Source organism: Amphibalanus amphitrite, unplaced genomic scaffold (genome assembly GCF_019059575.1).
Source record: "Amphibalanus amphitrite isolate SeventyFive unplaced genomic scaffold, NRLGWU_Aamphi_draft 000928F_arrow, whole genome shotgun sequence".
Taxonomy (NCBI): Eukaryota; Metazoa; Arthropoda; class Thecostraca; order Balanomorpha; family Balanidae; genus Amphibalanus; species Amphibalanus amphitrite.
In genome coordinates this window covers 1-20,468 of record NW_024882422.1, presented here as the reverse complement: position 1 = coordinate 20,468, position 20,468 = coordinate 1, and the positions used below count along the sequence as shown (strand labels likewise).

The following is a 20,468-nucleotide window of genomic DNA, read 5'->3' as shown; positions in this document are numbered from 1 at the left end:
GCATTTCAAGAAATGCGTTGTAAAATCGAGTAAAATGCATTTCATTAAAAATCATCGATGGGGTATTGTTCGTCAAACACATATTTTGCTATTTGAGGTCACTGATACCAGGCCAGGTCACAGAGGTCAGGTCACTGAGAGTCACAATATGAGAATATCATGTGACGCATGTTTTATGTTCCATTTTATATGGCAAATGCCAAATTATGTGGGTCAGGCAGCCTTTGGGGGCAGTTTAGATTGTGTCCTGATGAAGGTCAGGTCAAATTAGGTCAAATTTCAAAGTTGATATTTGGCACAAAATGGGTATCGATTCGATGCAGCTTGCCACGGGGAGTTCAATGGCGATCTGTGTTTTTCGCTACGTACCTATAGGTATCTAGAATTGCCATACATTGAGTTAAAAAATTTGACGTCATCAATTTTTGAACAGTTTTTTCGCTATACCTAACTTGGCCAAAAAAAAAGAGGCATCGATGTAAAACTTTGTATGTAGATAGAAGAGCGCAGGGACTATCACATGTATTCCGTTTCTTTCTAAATTAAAAAATGATATTTTTTGCTTTTTTCTAAAAAAAATCAGTTTTCTTATTTTTGGGGGTCATACCTAATCCAAAAATTTGGAAAATCCGAGATAGTTATTTTGTAGCGCCATTTTTCTCTACATGACCTTATAAAGAACATAGAAATTGCTTAGTAACTGTAGCTTTTGTGAGTGTTTCAAGATTTCATTTTTTTCTCATTTTTGCTCGAACATGACCTCAGTTTGACCTCAATAACTCCTGACCTAAGATGACCTAAGATTTGATATTTTGTGTGTAGGTGTCACATTGATGCCTGGGAAGGTACCAAAAATTTGGTGGTCCTGTGCGCCGTCGTTTTCTTGTAATTCAGGAAAAACCACAGGGGTCATACTGCCCCCCACCCCCCCCCCCAACGGGGCGAGGGTTAACCCGTTCAGATGCTCAACACGGTCTCATTTCGCTTATGCAGCAGCCTGGAGCGCTGGCAAGGACCGGATGTTCAGCAAATGTTGTGTGTAGGTAGGTTGATGCCTTGGAAGGTACCGAAAATTTGGTGGTGCTGTGCGCCGTCGTTTTCTTGCAATTCGGGAAAAAACACAGGGGGGTCATACTGCCCCCCCCCCCAACGGGGCGAGGGTCACTCTGACTACAGATTGATCCATCACTCTGACTGGGCCTCTGCTGTGTATGGCTAGTGGCTCCCGGCGCTGTGTAATGTGTATTGTGTAAGGCTTGGACGGCCCGTTGTGCCCACCCCAATCACCACGCGCCTCTGTGGTGTTGTTTTTTCTTCCACCGACATGCCTCGTCTGGGCGTGTCGGGTTCAAAGGGCGCACGCTGTGGTCTGTATATAAGGCCATGTTCCCACCGGTCGGCACTCTCAGTCGCCACCATGAAGCTGCTGCTGATCGCCTGCGTGTGCGCCCTGGCCGCGGCCGAGCAGCCGCAGCAGACCGTTCCGACGGCCGCTCAGCTGACGGTCGGCCTGACGCACCTGTACCGGCGCTTCCTGCACGCCGTCGCCCCCCGGCAGCTCGAGCTGCAGGATGCGCTCGACATCCAGTGGCGTAACGGCATGATGGCCGGCCCGCCGTTCCGCTCCCCGGTGAGTCAGCGGCCGACGTCGCCGGATAGGCGGCGGAAGCACGTGAACCGAGCCGCATGTAGCTCATTAGAATTGACTTTTTTTGTGATATAGCATAACGTAAACGGGCTGCAATAGCACCCATACCTATTTTCAGTAAATTACAAACAATCCCTGACAGAGCTGCATTCATTATCGTCGTAGAGGTTCCTTAGCTTCCTTAGAAACAAAGCATGTAGAAATGGCTATCAGCCAAGGTCTAAGACATCTCATGACGGATACCTGACACATGTTTCCCATGACTTTGTTGGCGTACTTTCTAACCCTTTACCGTCTGTTGTACGACAGGTCCAGGCTACCTTTGGCGGTGTTGAGGCGCCGACCTTCTCCTTCGTGAACAGCATGATCACCCCCGGCCAGAAGGGCTTCTTCGGCAAGTGGAGCAAGCACGACACCTCGGATCTGCTCATGACCTACAACCGCGGCAGCCTGACCAAGGTGAGAAGCGTGATCACTCAGTGTCTCCTGGGCTTTGGATAGCCAGATTGTTTGACAACGAAACCCATTTGCTGTTTGTTTATGACTGTTACGATGTAACGATGGTTATGCAGATGACCCCCGTTAATATCCTTTTTCAATCGTAATGGAAAGGACGTCTGAGCCTCCGTTGATGGGTCTTTGAAATTTCAATATCACTAAACAATGAGACCGCCTACCAGTCCACGGGTGCTGGCCACAATTGCGTGTGACACCGTTTCTGTGTGCGTGTGATTTCAGATCCACATGCTGACCGACGGCGGCATCCACAAGGAGGTGGTGCTTGGCAACCCTCTGCACAAGCACGGCGCCAAGTTTGCCGTCATGATCCCCAAGGGCACCTACTGCATCTTCGAGTCGCTCTCTGAGGACGATGCCGCCTTCGTCACCTACGTCGCTATCCCCGGTAGGCAGAATGCATCGACACAATCCCACCTGAGGCTCTTTGAGATTCTGTGGTACTGAACAAACCGTTTTCGAGATCACATTTTCACAGTTGTTGTACAACCGGTCCATATTTTGTGCATCGTAATGCTCGAGTAAATTCACTGTGCGTAGACCTACCGGACTCTGTGTGGGTGGCTATTACATTTTGTAATCGTTTTGTGGTCAATTTTCGAAACTGACTTGTGTAACCGACTTGACTCTCATTGTGGTTGGGTCTGGTGATGATCCTTTGCCCAGGTTCTGACCCATTCGCCCTCACCCTTCGATAGCCTGGAACCCGGCCAACTCGCACAACTACTCCCAGAAGGAGATGGAGGCCAAGTTCCCCGACTTCAGCAACATGTTCCACGAGCTCTCCAAGCCTGGCGTGCACGAGCACGAGCACGGCGACGAGGATTACGATCACGAGCACGACGAGCACGACCACGACGACCACGACGAGCACGACCACGGCCCCCAGCGCCGCCGCCTCCGCCGCTTCCGCGGCCGTGGCCGCCGCTTCGGCGGACGCCACTAAACGCCCGCTGCCGAGACTCTGAGGCAGCACGGTCATCGACCGACGCAGGGCACTGGCGGACGGAACGAAGCCATGCTCAAAGCAAGTCACTTTGAAGTTGTTTTACAATATGACGCGATGTACATCCCATCATCGTTCCTTGTGCAATACAATTATAATTGTTTGACCACGAACTGTGTTTGACCTGCCTTTGTTTTCAACGACGCAAATCTTAGAAAATTACTTTTAATTATTCTGCCTACCTCGAACTTTCAACCGATAGCATAGGTACTATTTAGTAAGAAAAAAGCACGGAGAAACTACATATCAGTACATATCAGAGAAACTGTTGTTTGTTTGAGACTCATGAGAGGGTGTTTTTGTTTGAGAGGGTTTTGAACACTATTCGTCCAAAATAGGCGCATTTCAATTTTCTCCCTTTGACTTATAATGGAGAGGTTGCGAAATTGACCAGACCTTAGGTCACCGATATCAAAATTCCGAGATACACATTTTGTACATACTTTTACTCTTATCATCGCTGAAAGTTTTAAGGCGATCGTTCAGTCGGTGTAGCTATGACGAGGATTGCAACTTTTTCTGAGGTGAGGTCACTTGACGTGACCCTGTGACCTGACCTTGAGAGCCCTGGGTCTGAAATTCTTACAACGCATGTAGAAAAGATGCATGAAGAGGTGTGCTAAAAAAGCCGCGCTCCGCGCCGCCGTTTTTGAGATATCCTCTTGGTTCTTTTTGTATACTGGGGTATACATCGTCCTAAGTCGATCTATACGGAATTCACTAATGGCTAGGCTATTTCGTGGCCATGCGTTGCAGTGCCATGGTCCGCCACCTGGTGGCTGAATTTATATCCTCAAGTTGAATTTGTTGACGCCTCCAGCGCTTCAATCTTCCCGGTATCTCGGCGGTCGCAGCATAGAGGTACGTCTCCTAATTATTTTCCTGTTATTTCTTTTTAAGAGTATGACTCATCGAAAACTGTTGTTTTGCTAACATAACCATTCGTCGTTGATCATTGCTTGCAGGTTTTGTAAACAACATTGTGTGTTTGGAACTTTTCCAGAAAGAATTAAAGTTCATGTATAGGTACTAAGGTATACAAATGTCCTTGGCCCGAAAAATTTTGAGACGTGCTTAAAGGAAATAGTTCACATTTTAACATGGGTTTTGAACTGGAATAGCAGTTCCGTAGCTTGGGCTGAGACGAGCATAAATCAGGAGCTTTTACAGCCCAACGATCACCCTAGGCAAAGATATTCTATTTCTCGTCCCGAAAAATGTGCCTTGCGTTGAGGATGTGTGCCTTGCATATATTCGCATCCAGTATGAAACGAGCATGGGTCCCGAAAATTCTTCAGAAACTAGAGAAATTATCTACGAGAACTCTTGAGAAATTCGCTCCAGTGAGGCGCTCCAGTAACAAAAGCACGAGCAGATCGCCCAAATGCCGGTGGCCGCGATTTCTCTAGTTTCTGAAGAATTTTCGGGACCCATGCTCTTTTCATACTGGATCGCTTGTGCCTTACAGAAACTGAAAAGTTCTTCCTATATCAAAAATATAGAAAATAATATTTTGTTATAAAAAGGATTTATTTTCTTTGCTGATCATTTTGAACATAAAAAATCACAAATCCATTGCAAAAAAATAATTTCGTGAAAGTGAACTATTTCCTTTAAGAAGTAGCACTATACTCTGTTTCGTTTCAAGTTTGCAGCCGAAGTGCCCTGCTGAAAGCAGTGCGTGATTTCTGTATATACAGCTCTTACATTTTAAGAAGCAAATTCTTAGCGGAGGAGCGATTTGCCGAAGAAATTCCAACTGCAAGCTTGATATGGAACAGACTATACAATTATTCGGAGGAATTGACCTCTGAAAAAAATAAATGTACACCCGAGTGACCAACGGGATCCTGCACGACGGAGAAATGTAAACGTCAGTATACAACGGACTGTGCCTAGGACTAGTCATGTATACTGTAGTATACATGGTTGCTGGGTTAGTTAAAGCCATTTTTTGTGGCTCACAAACAACATTATGCCTTCAAATGGCTCTGTGGTTGAGCGTTAACATTCTTCGAATCGTTGGCGACCTCAATGACCGTAGATCCTCACTCAAAGTTTGATAAATCGCCCGATGAATTAGAATCCGACCCCTAAGCACAATGACATAGGCAAGCACCTCTCTAAAACACACCATACGGCGAATTTTTTTTAGAGATGTCGCTTCAGATAATGCTGCAAGGTCTTCATCTACTGTTTATCGATTCGCAACAGGTGCTACAAGTTCTATATCTTCAAAGGAAATGGCAACTAAAGACCTAAGAGCAGTGGGCAAGGGCAGAAGAAGCTGAAGTTAAGGGCGAGTGGTGTTGATAATTAAACGTGTCAATACTATTAGCCATTTTACGTCCTAAACAAACGAAAAAATACACTTTGGTGTTTGTATGGAAGTTTTCATGGATTGCATTTCAGTCATATTTTATAGGCTTTGAGTATTTTTGTATATCCCAGTATACATGTCACTGCGCATGCGCGATGACCTTCACGGCTGAAATGTCACCAATCTGGTCATTATTGGCACCAAAGCTCTCAGCTAAAAAAGTTTCGTTGCTCTCCATTCATGGGCGAATTGGCGGGACTCAAGAGGATATCTGCGAAAAACCGCAAGAGGGGGGTGTTCAAACACCCCCCCCCCCCGGCCCGGCACGGGTTACAGCACGGCTCCAGACTAAATCAGACGGGTGCGATGTGAGCCAGATGCGCGTTCTATGTCGGGGCCGCCACGGGGGCTGGTCGCACCGGCCGCACAGGGGCGCTCATGGGGTGTCTTCGAGAGGCGTTGGATTACAGGAATGGTTCAGGTTAGGGAGGGACTAGGAGGTCACCTGGGCAGGAGGCGCAGTGTCCGCATAATCTAGGGTGAGCTGTTATTGCGATAGAAATCTTGTGCAAAGAAGTGAGGCGTTGAGACAATGTAGAATGCTGCAGAACCCGTAATCGGATCGATGTCACTCAGCAATATCCTCTGCAGCGTGGAATTGGATTGCAAAAAGGTCTTCCAGGGCTGGCGGCGGATGTTTTGAAAAATGGACCGTTTGCGAATGTGCATATTCAGATTGTTAGCGCTGAAAAACTATACTGTTACAGCGTAAACAGAACTCGTACTGACTCGCGTGGTTGACGGTAGTGATGTCTTTTTTTTCGTGTCAGGGAGATTGCGAGCTCTGCACTTTTCTCATCAGTTAGGTTTCACTGTTCAAGGAGTACCTTAGCGTTCTAACTCGGTGGGCTGTAACGATGACCAGGTCACGACAGGGCAGTATTAAGTGGTCCAAACATTAATACTCAGTACTCACATGTGCTTCGTAGACTGAATCATCTTTTCAAGATATGACTGTTGTGTTGAGTAAAATGGGAATGCGCACACAGTTATGTATCGCTCCGTAATGTAGAATGCGGCAGGATGTAACGTTTCCCAATCGTTACTCTTACACACGCAGGTATTGCTTTGGTTACGGAGCGAGCGAAGCGAGCGTAGTCTTTCCTTAGATTAACGGAAATTTCTGAGTATGAGCGGCCGGCCGGCCGGCCGGCCGTGCGGACGCTTTTGCGAGGCTTATATCTCAGCAACCACTTGACCGATTTACACGCGGTAATTTTTGTAGGGTAGCTTCATTCCTTCTACCAAGTATTGGACTATTCCCGATGCATGTGGGTGACCCCTTATGCACGTGCCACGTGCAAAACGAAGAGGTGTCAGTTTTGTAATTGTTGCAATATCTCGGTAACTACTTGGCCGACTGCGCTGAAAGTTGGCATGTAGGTAGGCACCCACCAGGCACTGCATATCCATGTGCCAGAGTTGGGGTGCTGCTGCACGTGCGCACGTGCAGGGGTCGTTTCCAGATCTCGAGAACGGGTGGACCGATGACGCTCAAATTTGGTACACGGTTAGGGACCAGTCAGTAGGGTGCCGTGCACAAGTCAGTTGGGACCCATTTTGCACGTGCGCACGTGCAGGGTGCCGCTTCCAGATCTCGAGAACGGCTGGGCCGATTATGCTCAAATTTGGCACATCGCTAGAGACCGGTTAGTAGGGTGCCGTGCACAAGTCAGTTGGAGGTACTCCCTCGCAATTTCGCACGTGCAAGGCCCACCCTCTCGCTCGCTCCGTTAGTCGCCCCAAAAGGCGTTATACTGGTATAGTATTCTGTATGCTGGTTTTGTATTTAATGAATACATATACATATCTATTTGTAATATGTCGACTCTGTGATGCTGTAGTTTCTTTGTAAATATCACCCCGTGTTAGGTATGAGAACACATCCGCCACAGAGAACGATCAGAAGCTTCTTAGAGAATTATTGAGGACCCTAAGAAGCCAATGTCATCACCGTTGAGGTGTCTGCGGTCTCTACATTCAAGCCACATTCACGCTAGGCTATTCCTATCTGCTGGTGGGATGGAGAGAGGCAGTTTCCGATGAAATTGATATGTTAATGGGTCGGTATATAGGGCCTTGAATGGGTCAGTGCTTTTGCGATGAACATAGGAAGTGTGTGGAGAATCTTTTATTGAACATATAAAATTAAAGCCAATCAGCTTCCGTGTAATATCTAGCCTCTACCGAAGATGGAAATTAGCTGTCCTTATATGAAAATATTTTTAGAGGAGCATAAATACAGGGTGGGGCAGAAATATTTACCTGTTTGTTTTCAGTTCATATACCTAACTCAAAAAGTTATGAACGGATTTTGATAAAATTTTGCATGCGGCTTCCCAACTGACTCGTGTATCAACATTGAAATCGTTTTTACATTTTGTTACGAGCGAGCGAGCGCAGCGAGCGAAGCGAAGTCTTTTCAATATAACGGAAAAATCTCGGTATGAGCGTCCCGGCCCGGCCTGTAACTCTTTTGAGAGGCTTATATCTAAGCAACCGCTGGACCGATTGGCCTGCGGTCTTTTTTCTGGGTAGCCCCATCCCTTCTACCCCGTAATTGACTACTTTTGACACATCTCAGTGACCGTCGTGGCACGTGAAAGGTCAAGGGTGTTCAAACTGTTTTGCAAAAGTAGTGAATTTGGGAGGCTCATATCTCAGCAGCCGCTTGGGCGATTGTCTTGCGGTAATTTGTGTAGGGTAGCTGCATCCCTTCTACCAAAGGTCGGATACTCTTGATCTATGTGAGTGACCCCCACTGCACGTGCAAAATACAAAAAGAAGAGGTGCCAAATTTGTTCCCATTTCAATAACTCGGTAATTACTGGGGCGATTTCGCTAAAACTTGGCATACAGGTAGGCACCCACCAGGCAGTGCATTCCCATGTTTGGGGTTATGGTGCTACTGCACGTGCGCACGTGCAGGGGGCGCTTCCAGATCTCGAGAACGGCTGGGCCGATTGCGCTCAAATTTGGTACACGGTTGGGGACCAGTTAGTAGGGTGCCGTGCAAAAGTCAGTTTGGACCCCGTTTGCACGTGCGCACGTGCAGAATGCCGCTTCCAGATCTCAGGAACGGCTGGGCCGATTGCGTTCAAATTTGGCACACCGCTAGCGACCGGTTAGAAGGTTGCTTGGCACAAGCCCCGTTAGAAGTACCCTCTCGCCCTTCCCTACGTGCAGGGCTCACTATCTCGCTCGCTCGCTCTTCGCCCAAAAGGCGTTTTACTGGTGATAGTTGTAACAGCTCGATGTTGCCGTAAAAACTGTTATCAGTGTAATTAAAATATGAAGAGTAGATTTCCTTTAACCCGCGCTCCGTTGGGGTCTGCCGACTGCCGAGCAACGCGCCCTGTTGGGAGGGGGGGGGGGGCAATTTGGCCCCCTAAGATCTCGAGAACCACGCAACATAGCGACAAGAAGCAAACGGCGTTGGATAGCCCCAATAGGGAACTACCTTGTGACCTACCCCGCGTTCGATGTCTCGCAGACGACGAAGATTCTATGCCGTCCGGCCAATCACGTTCTATAACCGCAGCCGAGCCCTCGCTGACCTTGAACGGGATTGGCCGGACGGCGTAGAATCTTCGTCGTCCGTGAGACATCGAACGCGGGGCTAATTTCATTGACCTAGGTGATAGGTCAAACCGATGACGTCACAGGTGAGGTCAAATGTCGAATTTTCACCGTTTACAGGTATTTCAAGAAATGCGTTGTAAAATCGAGTAAACTGCATTTCATTGAAAATCATCGATGGGGTATTGTTCGTCAAACACATATTTTGCTATTTGAGGTCACTGATACCAGGTCAGGTCACAGAGGCCAGGTCACTGAGGGTCACAATATGAGAATATCATGTGACGCATGTTTCATGGTCCATTTTATATGCCAAATGTCAAATTATGTGGGTCAGGCAGCCTTTAGGGTCAGTTTAGATTATGTTCTGGTGAAGGTCAGGTCAAATAAGGTCAAATTTCAAAGTTGATATTTTTGCATAAAATTGGTATCGATTCGATGCAGCTCGTCACGGGGAGTTCAATGGTGGTCTGGTCTTTGTTTTGCGCTACGTAGGTACTCTGGAATTGCCAAAAATTGAGTTCAAAAATTTGACGTCATCAATTTTGAGCAGTTTTTTCGCTATAACTTGGTCAAAAAACAGGTATCGATGAAAAAATTGCTATGTAGATAGAAGAGCGCAGGGGCTATCACATCCTATGTTCCGGTTTTTTTAAATTCAAAAAAGTTTTGGGATTTGTTTGCGTTTTTCGAAAAGAAAAGCTTTTTTTAATTTTTTGGGGTCAAAATACAAAAATTTTGAAAATCAGAGATAGCAGTTTTGTAGCGCCCTCTTTCGCTACTCATGACCATATAACGAACTTTGAAATTGCTTAGTAACTGTAGCTTTTGTGAGCGTTTAAAGATTGCATTTTTTTACTCATTTTTGCTCAAAGATGAGCCCAGTTTGACCTCATAACTCCTGACCAAAGGTGACCTAAGATTTGAAATTTTGTGTGAAGGTGTCAAATTGACGCCTGGGAAGGTATCAAAAACTTGGTGTTGCTGCGCGCCGTTGTTTTCTTGCTATTCAGGAAAAACCACAGGGGGGTCATACTGCCCCCCTTCAAACTGGGCGAGGGTTAACCCATTCAGAAGCTCAACACGGTCTCATTTTGCCCTATGCAGCAGCCTGGAGCGCTGGCAAGGACCGGATGTTCAGCAAAGGCCGACTACAGATTGATCCATCTCTCTGACTGGGCGTCTGCTGTCACTGGCGGATCCAGGGGGGGGGGGCATTAGGGGCATATGCCCCCCCCCCCGACAGGAGCCTGGGGAGGGCATTCAGTACAAGTATGCCCCCCCCCCCCCCCGTTCAGACTTACACTTCTTACGCCTATAACGAGGAACTAAATAAAAATGGATTAGAAATCCTTCCTAGTAACTACTTTTGTGATCAGAGTCGTTTTAGTAGCCTCAATTTAGTTGTCATTGCTTTATTTTGTAAGTATGTTGCTTCTTAGTTCTTACCACAGGGGAGTCATGCCCATAAGTGTAACTTTAGGTATATCTCTTTGTGGGTGCTCAAGCACCCCCAATCCTGAGCTTAGCACCCCCTGCCTCCCTAAAGCACCCCCTGCCTCCCTAAAGCACCCCCTGCCTCCTTAACCCTCGCCGGACCTATTGGTTTTCTACATACGCGCCGGCCGAGGGGGGGGGACGGGTACGACCCCCCTCGCCGTTTCGCCCCTGGTGGAGCTAGCGCGTCGCGGAAAAAAACGAGCGTGGGCGCCGTTACGAGATGCAGAGATTGGTACCCGATTTTAAGGTCGTAGGTCAACCGGTGACCTCTGAGGTCAGGTCAAGTGCCCCAAGGTACGGTTCAGTTTTTGGTGAATAACTTCGCAAAAAACGGCCGCAGGGCCGCGATTTTGGCAGCATCGTGTGCGCCTCGCTCAGGCGCGTCGAATGATATACTTTTTGTTCGGGTCAGGTCAACTTGGGGTGTTGACCTCAGGTCAAGGTCAGGTCAGCACCCTAAGGTCACGAAGCTGGTCGAAATAGGTCATGTCGCATATCATTCGATTCGGCAGGTCTTCTTGAGTCCATTGGTGGCTTCCCCGACTCGCTAGCTCAATTTGATCAGGAGTTATTGACGAAAAACTAATATGACCTTGATGACGTCATAAATGACGTCATGCAAGGTCAACATTGCAAAAGTGACGCATCTAACCTTGCAAGGAGTGCATCAAATCACGATTCTGTGTGCTTGGGATAGTTGTAGATCGTTCCTGGCGCCAGAATAGCAGTTTGAATTTTTCCCCATTGACTTATAATGGTGAGGTCACGAAAATGACCTGACCTCATATGACCTTTAGGAAAAATCTGAGATATACAAATTGTGAGACTCATAATGGATACTGGATCCTGCAAGTTTCATTTCCCTGTGACATCTCCTCTGGCAGTGAGGGCGTTGCGAAGTTGCGACATCTGAAGACCGTTCAGAGGTTCACTTATGACGTCATAGGTCAGTGACCTTACCTGACCCAAAAATGCGGTTGGTGTCAAAAGATCTGGCTTAGATCAAAGGTCAGGTATGCCAAGCAGGGCTGCGGAGTCGGAGTCGGAGTCGGAGCCGGTCGGAGTCGACAGTTGTGACCGGAGTCGCAGTCGGAGTCGGAGTCGATTTTACAGGGTGTTTCACTAAAAGTGTCAAAAAGTGAATGCTTATTAAAGATATATAGAATATGCTAATCACGTGGCTGCGCACGTGGCTTTGTTGCAAATTTTTGGACATTTATAATTTATCCATTTAAGATATATTTTACACTCATACGGAGCGAGGGCAGGAGGACAAAGTTACTAGTCATTTTTTCCTTATGCAGAACAAGAACAGGCTATTTACACCGCAACTACTCTCTCACCTCGCTACGTTCCAGATTATTAAAGTTTCAAAGGGCTTGTTGAGAGGTTTAAAAGGGTTCCTTCGATGCCGGTTTTAGTCCAAAAAAGGCGGGGTTGCCCCCACCTCTCGGCGGAAACCGTTGAGAAGGTCAGGGTCTTTTTGAGGGCCTTTGAAGATAACAAGAAGCTAATTCCAACATCAGAAATAGCCAGGGCCTTACAAGTTATTAAAATCAACCACTGTAACGGCTGTAGCCACCAGGAACTGACTGGACCAGAAGCTCCTGGGCCGAATAATCAGCTGCCTCGCCGCCCGCCCCTGGCCAGCGCGAAGCCCCGATCTGTCAAGGCTAAGCCTCTGGTTTGGTCAGTGACTCAGTAGCTCTCGCAGAGCTGAGGAAGACTCAAGTCGCATCACTTCGGGAGCTGAAGAGCACAATTCAAGGCTTTGCCGACAGTCTGGACGCTGAAGATGAAAACGGGCTGTGAGTCACCTCCGGACACGTACCGAAACGGTGCATCAAAAGAAGGGGCAGATGTGTGGAATAGGTTTGAGTGACGGTGATATCGTTTTTATATATTCAAATGTCCAACAATTGCGGATGAAATGATATGCAAATTTTCTTTAAAAACATTGTTATTATGTGCATTATGACCTTTTGCTTTTTGACACTTTTAGTGAAACACCCTGTAGAAACCCGAGCCGGAGTCGGAGTCGGAGTCACCGAAAATCTGTCGACTCCGCAGCCCTGCTAGGTCTGCGGAGTCGGAGTCGGGAGTTGGAGTCGGTCGGAGTCGACAATTCTGCCCGGAGTCGGAGTCGGAGTCGGAGCTGGTTTTTGAAAGCCGGAGTCGGAGTCGGAGTCGGAGTCGCCGAAAATCCATCGACTCCGCAGCCCTGAATTGCCAAGTTTCAGCTCTCTATCGCCAGCGTGTTCGGAGCTATTGCGAAAAAACCCTATGGGGGGCGGCACCCGCCCCCCCCCCCCTCGGCCGGCGAGGGTTAAAGCACCCCCAGCCTCATCAAAACATTCCCAGCTGACTCAAGACCCTCAATAATCAGTATTTTCTTCTCCAGTAATCTCCAGTAATAATAATTTTCTTCTGTATTGAGCTCAGTGAATCATGCAAATACTATGCTTATACTCAATTCAGTGACTAAGGGAATACCTATACATTGAATAAATTACCACAAATTAAGATGCATGATATATGTGTTTACATTACATCTGATATTATGGTGCTTGGAACTAAGTAAGATCTCCAATCTAACATAAATGAAGGTTGGCAAACAATGTCAATGGCTGTAAAATTTATCGACATTCACAACACCATACCATACCACACTTAGTTCCTCTGTTTGGGTAAAACATACAAGCATGTATAAGCAGCCGCCAGCCTAACAATATCCAATTTTCTGTAATATTCTAAAAGTTCAGTACAACCTGGGCCAATGAATCAAGTGGGACATGATGACAGAGAGATCCCATAGCTGCCCAGTGTTCGGGCGTACTGGAAAGCCTCACGCCGGAAGGACGTGGAAGGGTGGTAAAAGTCCACCGACGGACCTTGTGCCAAAAATTGATTGCACAACCGAGGAATATGCACAGAAAGACAGTTCTTTACGGTGTTCACTCTCCCGAAGGGCACATGAAACAAGCCCGTGCGGCGGTTACGCCTCCCAGGCACATTGACCCTCGCCGGCACAGGCCAATTTGCGTCCTTCGACGGCACAAGGGGGGGGGGTGGTACGACCCCTCACGTTTGGCCCCTGATCGAGCAAGAGCTTAGAGGAAAAACGAGCGTGTTGCCCGTCACGAGAGGAAGCCGATGCTATCCAACTTTTAGGTCCTAGATCATCGGCCGACCTTTCAGGTCAGGTCAATGACCCAAAAGCCGGGAAAATCGGGACCTGTTTGAAAGTCGTTAAGTGTGGCTGCTATGGGGTTTTCTGGGGTGCTGATCACGAATATCGTGTTAGTTTTGATCACAGATGATGTCTTTAAGCATTTAGACCAGGTCGGGTCAGGTCAGGTCAGGTCAACAGGTAGGGGTCGTGACGGGTATTCGTAGAACGCGTCAACCGCCTCTGACAGCTTCGTAGCATTTTACGAAGGCACCAAAACTACTGCGTAATGTTGAAATGGTTGATAAATTCGAGTTCAGCTAAAAAAAAACTAGCCTAGAAACTTGTAAAACTCGAAAAAGTGAACCGAGGTCACCAAAGGTCAGTGACCTGACCTGACCATCAGGTGACCTTGACATCCACCATGCATGCGAGCAACATCAGATCACATGTTTGAAGGTTTGAAACCACACACAAAAAATATTAACACCGTCAGCGGTGTAATTGCACACTGCACAGTACATATCTGAGCACTTGAGGAAAGTTAATTTAGTCCCTTCCCCACTTAACCCTCGCCCGCACATGGGGGGGGGGGGTGGTTGCCACCCCCCCAGGTAGTCTTTCTGCTCTGCACTCAACATTTTTAGAGCTAGAAGGCTGATTTTTCGTATAGCTGCTCCTCTATCCTTTCTTGATGTCCACTGAAAATTTCAAGTTTCTGTGATTTTTGGTTTCGGAGATATGACCTTGTTTTTCAGGTCATGTCATGACCCAAATGGCCAATTCTCAACATCTTTCGCTTGCCATGGGCCTTGTGAGCTTTTGACACCCTGATTTCGGCCTTTTTTGCCAGTCTTACCTCCCACCTATCATGGAACATGTTGTTCGACGATGTACAGGGGTCAAGGTCAGGGTCAAGGTCAACCTAGGTCATCTAAGATAATTGCGTTTTAGGCAAGCTGAATTTACTTTTTGTGAAGTTTTTTGACTGCATTTTTGGTAAAAGCTTCTCAGATCATGATTTCATGTAATATGGACCCAAAAACAATCGGTGCACACATCAGTATACACACAGACACACACAGACATACAAACACATATAATTGATCTTGACCTAACTTGACCTGAAATGACCTCAGCAGCAAAATTCTGGTCGGGTAGTGTGACAAAGAGGTTCTAGCTGGCTTGGCACCAGAAAACAGCATCGTCATCGGTATTTGATGAGCAGCGCACTTGATATCCAACGGTGACCCAAAACAGCAATATTTTTTAGTTTGACCTGACCTGGAAGGTCAATGACTGACCTGAGAAGGTAAAACTGGGTATCATTGGATTCGTCTCTTCCCAAAGAATCTTTTTGGTCTTTACTGCTAAGCTCTATCTCCAATAGGAACGAAATGGCGCGGGGGGGTGGCAACCACCCCCCCCCCCCATGTGCGTTCTAGGATGGGAAAATAGCATGTGCGGGCGAGGGTTAAATTACTCGCGCTTCTAAATGAACACCAGGAAGAAGGTAATAGAACACAATAGAACACTACATGTAGTAAAACACCCAACCCTCATAACAGTGTTCTATTACCTTCTTCCTGGTGTTCATTTAGGAGCGCGAGTAATTTAAGCGGGGAAGGGACTAAATTAACTTTCCTCAAGTGCTCAGATATGTAGGTACTGTGCAATTACACCGCTAACGGTGTTAATATTTTTGTGTGCACGAATAGCTTGCAAACGCGCGGCTAATGCGAGCCGACATACGCCGCGCGATTCCGGACAGGGGGGGGGTTGATGCAACCCCCCTAAGGTTTTTCGCGAATAACTCGCGTAAAAAGCGGCCGATCGCGACGATACTTTCAGTACCCTCGCATTGATCAATTTTATACCTACTCTAAAAATTTCATGACCCTGACCGAAATGACCTTTGACCGATGACCTACTTTCCAAGACCATGTTTGGCCGGAATCGCGATTCGGCGTATGTCGCCTTGCCTTAGCCGCGCTTTTGCAAGTTTTTCGTGGTTTCAAACGTTCAAACATGTGATTTGATGTTGCTCCCTAGGGTGGATGTCAAGGTCACCTGAAGATCAGGTCAGGTCATTTACCTTTGGTGACCCCGGTTCACTTTTCGAGTTTTACATGTTTCTAGGCTAGTTTTTCGAGCTGAATTCGAATTTAGCAACCATTTGAACATTTACGAAGTAGTTTGGTGCCTTGCCTTCGTAACATGTTACGAAGCTGTCAGAGGCGGTTGACACGTACTACAAATACCCGTCACGGCCCCTACCGGTTGACCTGACCTGACCTGACCCGACCTGGTCTAAATGCTTAAAGACATCATCTGTGATCAAAACTAACACGATATTCGTGATCAGCACCCCGGAAACCCCATAGCAGCCACATTTTACGACTTTCTAATAGGTCACGATTTTCCCGACTTTTGGGTCATTGACCTGACCTGGAATGTCAACCGAAGACCTAGGACCTTAAAATTGGGTATCATCGGCTTTCTCTCGTGACGGGCAACACGCTCGTTTTTTTTTCCGCGAAGCTCTAGCTCGATCAGAGGCCAAACGCGAGGGGGGTCCCCCCTCCCTTGTGCCATCGAAGGACGCAAAATGACCTGTGCCGGCGAGGTTTAAGTTCCAGGAACAAAACGCAATATTTCACGAGAACCATGTCCGGAGAGTAACCATCGAGCCTGTCCCGTCATGCGTCATGTTGGATAGCCCTCAATATAAGCTCATTCGTGCAGAGCTATGCAGACCAGGCTGCCTAAGCGCGGACCTACCAAAAGTCCGGTAGGGCCTGAATTAAAAATTTTAAACCCAGCGTGTTCTGAAATATGTTCAAAAACTTCCGTGATTATGAATGCATTGGGTGAGCCAAAATTGTTTTACAGTGGCGCTATTAAAACAAGCTCTCGAATCGATTTAACATCATTTCTTGCATGATGCCTGATACAGTAAAAAAGAACAGCTGAAAAAAGACCTACGAAAAATATGGCATGCCTTTCTGAAAGCTATTGAGCACCCCCAATGATTTTTGGAAAACTACACCCATGGTCATGCCGCTTCAACACTTTTGACCGTATTGTCTAACGATGGCACTCATATTGCGCAAACCAGGTATCGGCCGCCGCCTATGCTTGAGAATAGGGACGGTTAGAATATGATTTACCTTTATCAGTATGGCCGCAGCCAGTGCAGCGTAACCGGGGGGGGGGGCACAAGGGGCGCGTGCCGCCTCATTAGATGCATGGTGCCCTATGGGCCCGAGAGGCCCTGCAGTGCCAATTGGCCGCTCAGGGTCCAAGCATGCCTTATTTCGACTGAGATAAGACCCGCAGGACTCGTGAGAGCACCTCACGGAGTCACGGCCTCCTGAGTCGCCACACATCACACATCTCCATAAGGGCCCCACTCCGGCTTCTGAGGGCCCTGTGCTGACCTCTGAGTGACCTTGCTGACCCATTAAGCGTCAGCTCAGCTTTAATTAGGGTCCTGACCCATACCCGCATGGAACGGCTCCACACCAGTGCCTCTGAGGGCCCATAACGGCGCCTGTGAGGGTCTCACACTGGCGCGTGTGAGGGCCCAACACCGCCAATCTGAGGGACTAACACCAATATTTCTTAAGGCCCTACATCGCGGCGGCCGCTCTGAGGGCCCCACACTGGCGCCTCTGAAGGTCTTACACAGGCGCATCTGACGGCTACCTACCTGCAACTCTGTGGGCCCCACACTGGTGACTCTGAGGGCTCCCAGTGACGCCTGAGAGTACCACGCCGGTCTCCTGGATCCCACAGGGCTCCTGAAGGCCTCTGCTGGCCCTTGCTGGTCTCTTGAAGACCCCTTGCCCCCATGCATGTGTCTCTGAGGAGTGAGGACTCCCACAACGATGCCTTTGAAAGTCTTCACCGGCGACTGAGAGGGCACCACACAGACACGCCTGAGGGCCCTACACCGCCACCTCTGACACACCAGTGTCTCCTGAGGTCCCACATAGGCGAGTCTGAGGGTCCCACACTGGCGCCTCTGGGGCCCCACACCAATGCCTCTGGCAGTCAGCCACCGGTAACTCTGTATGTCCTACACCGGTGACTCTGAGGGCCCCACCGGCGTCTGAGAGTACCATGTGCCGATCTCTAAGGACTCCACAGGGCTCCTGAAGATACTGCCGGCCCTCACTTGCCGGCCTGTGAAGGCCCATTGTTGGCATCATACGGCCCGTTACCGGCCTCTGAGGGCCCTTTGTCGGTCTCTGAGAGGGCCTACTGGGTTATTAAGCATTCGCATTTCGCACCAACCACTCCAAGGGCCCCACACACAGCCATCTGTGAATGGTGTGGGCTTAGCGCCATACCAGTGTCTGAGGCACCACAACGGCGTCCATGTGAGGGCCCACACCAGCACCTTAGAGGGCCCACACCGGCTCCTTTGTGGTTCCTACACCAGTGCTCTGAGGGCCCCACCACCCTGCCTTGGGGAACCCACATCGATACCTTGATGGTCCCACGCCAGTACCTCTTAAAGGGACTATCCCACCTTCTAAAATGTTGTTAAAACCAGTTAAATTGTGCCCGACTTTATAGATTGGATGACCAGGAACACGGTTCTGGCATTTATTTTCATTAAACATCTTAGGCTTCCATATTACAAACACAACTTTCAAATATGTGACGTCACAGCCCAAAATTACCTCCTTCCCCAGGCCACATTACTGTCATAAAGCTGATTCTTTTTACTCTGTAGGCACCACAACAAAGTTCAGACTAAGTTTTAAGCGATTTTTCAACGAACAAACCCATTTAAATCAGAATGACTAAACGAGGTGACGTCACACTAACGGTCGCTCCATGTTGAAGATAGGGCCTTGTACAAGGCCCATTTTCAAATGAAGGGAACGAATTTCTTCAACACCAAGAGGCCGCGGGGTTGCAACCTAGATAGATAGTGGTTTCTGAACCTCGCCGCAAACTTGGCTATCTCAACTCAAACCCCATGTTAAAGGTGGGATAGTCCCTTTAAGGTTCCACACCGGCGACCCTGGGTCGGCTCTTTACCTACACCAGTCATTCTGAGGGCCCCACCGGCCCCACCAATTTTCGTTAATTTCTGGCGCTGCCCGGGTGTTTGTCCCAAAAGCCTCCTCCTCCTGGATCTGCCAATGGGGTCAGGTGTCCTACCATTTCTGTTTTTTTTTTTTAAGAAAAAAAAAATTCGTGTCAGGGCTATGACGAAAAATAAGTGGCCTAAATCCGATGAGAAAACAGGATTTGGGGGTACCTTAGGTTTGGCTCCGTGACCTGGTATGCCCCCACCCCCGCGCTGACACCTGGATCCGCCAGTGTCTGCTGTCATGGTTCCGGCGCTGTGTCATGTGTAATCATGTAATGTGTAAGACTTGGACGGCCCGTTGTGCCCACCCAATCACCATGCGCCTCTGTGGTGTGTTTTTCTTCCACCGACACGCTCGGGCGTGTCGGGTTCAAAGGGCGCACGCTGCTGTCTGTATATAAGGCCATGTTCATCGGTCGGCACTCTCAGTCGCCACCATGAAGCTGCTGCTGATCGCCTGCGTGTGCGCCCTGGCCGCGGCCGAGCAGCCGCAGCAGACCGTTCCGACGGCCGCTCAGCTGACGGTCGGCCTGACGCACCTGTACCGGCGCTTCCTGCACGCCGTCGCCCCCCGGCAGCTCGAGCTGCAGGATGCGCTCGACATCCAGTGGCGCAACGGCATGATGGCCGGCCCGCCGTTCCGCTCCCCGGTGAGTGAGCGGCCGACGTCGCCGGACAGGCGGCGGAAGCGAGCAGTGAACCGAGCGGCATGTAGCTCATTCGAATTGACTTTTTGTGATATAGCATAACGTAAACGGGCTGCAATAGCACCCATACCTATTTCAGTAAATTACAAAAATCCCTGACAGAGCTGCATTCATTATCGTCGTAGAGGTTCCTTAGTTCCTTAGAAACAAGCATGTAGAAAGGCTATCAGCCAAGGTCTAGACATCTCATGACGGATACCTGACACATGTTTCCCATGACTTGGTTTGGCGTACTTTAACCCCTTTACGATCCGTTGTGCGACCAGGTCCAGGCACCTTCGGCGGTGTTGAGACGCCGACCTTCTCCTTCGTGAACACATGATCACTCCCGGCCAAGGGCTTCTCGCAAGTGGAGCAAGCACGACACCTCGGATCTGCTCATGACCTACAACCGCGGCAGCCTGACCAAGGTGAAGCGTGGTCAGGTCTCCTGGGCGCCATGGAACAACGAAACCCACTACTGTCTTTTATACAAAGGATATGCAGAGGTCCCCCGATAATATCCTATCTAAATCGTGATGGAAAGGACGTCGAGCCTCCGTGATGGGTCTTTGTAATTTCAATACCACTAACAGTGAGACCGCCTACTATCCACAGATGTTGGCCACATTTGTGTGTGACACCGTTTCTGCGTGTGTTTCAGATCCACATGCTGCCGACGGCGGCATCCACAAGGAGGTGGTGCTTGGCAACCCTCTGCACAAGCACGGCGCCAAGTTTGCCGTCATGATCCCCAAGGCACCTACTGCATCTTCGAGTCGCTCTCTGAGGACGACGCCGCCTTCGTCACCTACGTCGCTACCCCGGTAGGCAGAATGCATCGACATAATCCCCCTAGGCTCTTTGAGCTTCT

The 20,468-nt window shown here is 48.6% G+C and overlaps 1 protein-coding gene and 1 pseudogene across 1 annotated transcript; both read left to right on the top strand.

The window, feature by feature from the left end:
* The first annotated feature begins 1,179 nt into the window (after positions 1-1,179).
* LOC122368155 lies at positions 1,180-3,283 on the top strand. The gene is made up of 4 exons (XM_043341823.1): positions 1,180-1,630; positions 1,958-2,107; positions 2,387-2,552; positions 2,863-3,283. The coding sequence occupies exons 1-4, from the start codon at positions 1,325-1,327 to the stop codon at positions 3,108-3,110; spliced, it is 870 nt and encodes a 289-aa protein (XP_043197758.1). The 5' UTR covers positions 1,180-1,324; the 3' UTR covers positions 3,111-3,283.
* A 16,048-nt stretch (positions 3,284-19,331) lies between these two features.
* LOC122368154 lies at positions 19,332-20,421 on the top strand (annotated as a pseudogene).
* The last annotated feature ends 47 nt before the right edge of the window (positions 20,422-20,468 follow it).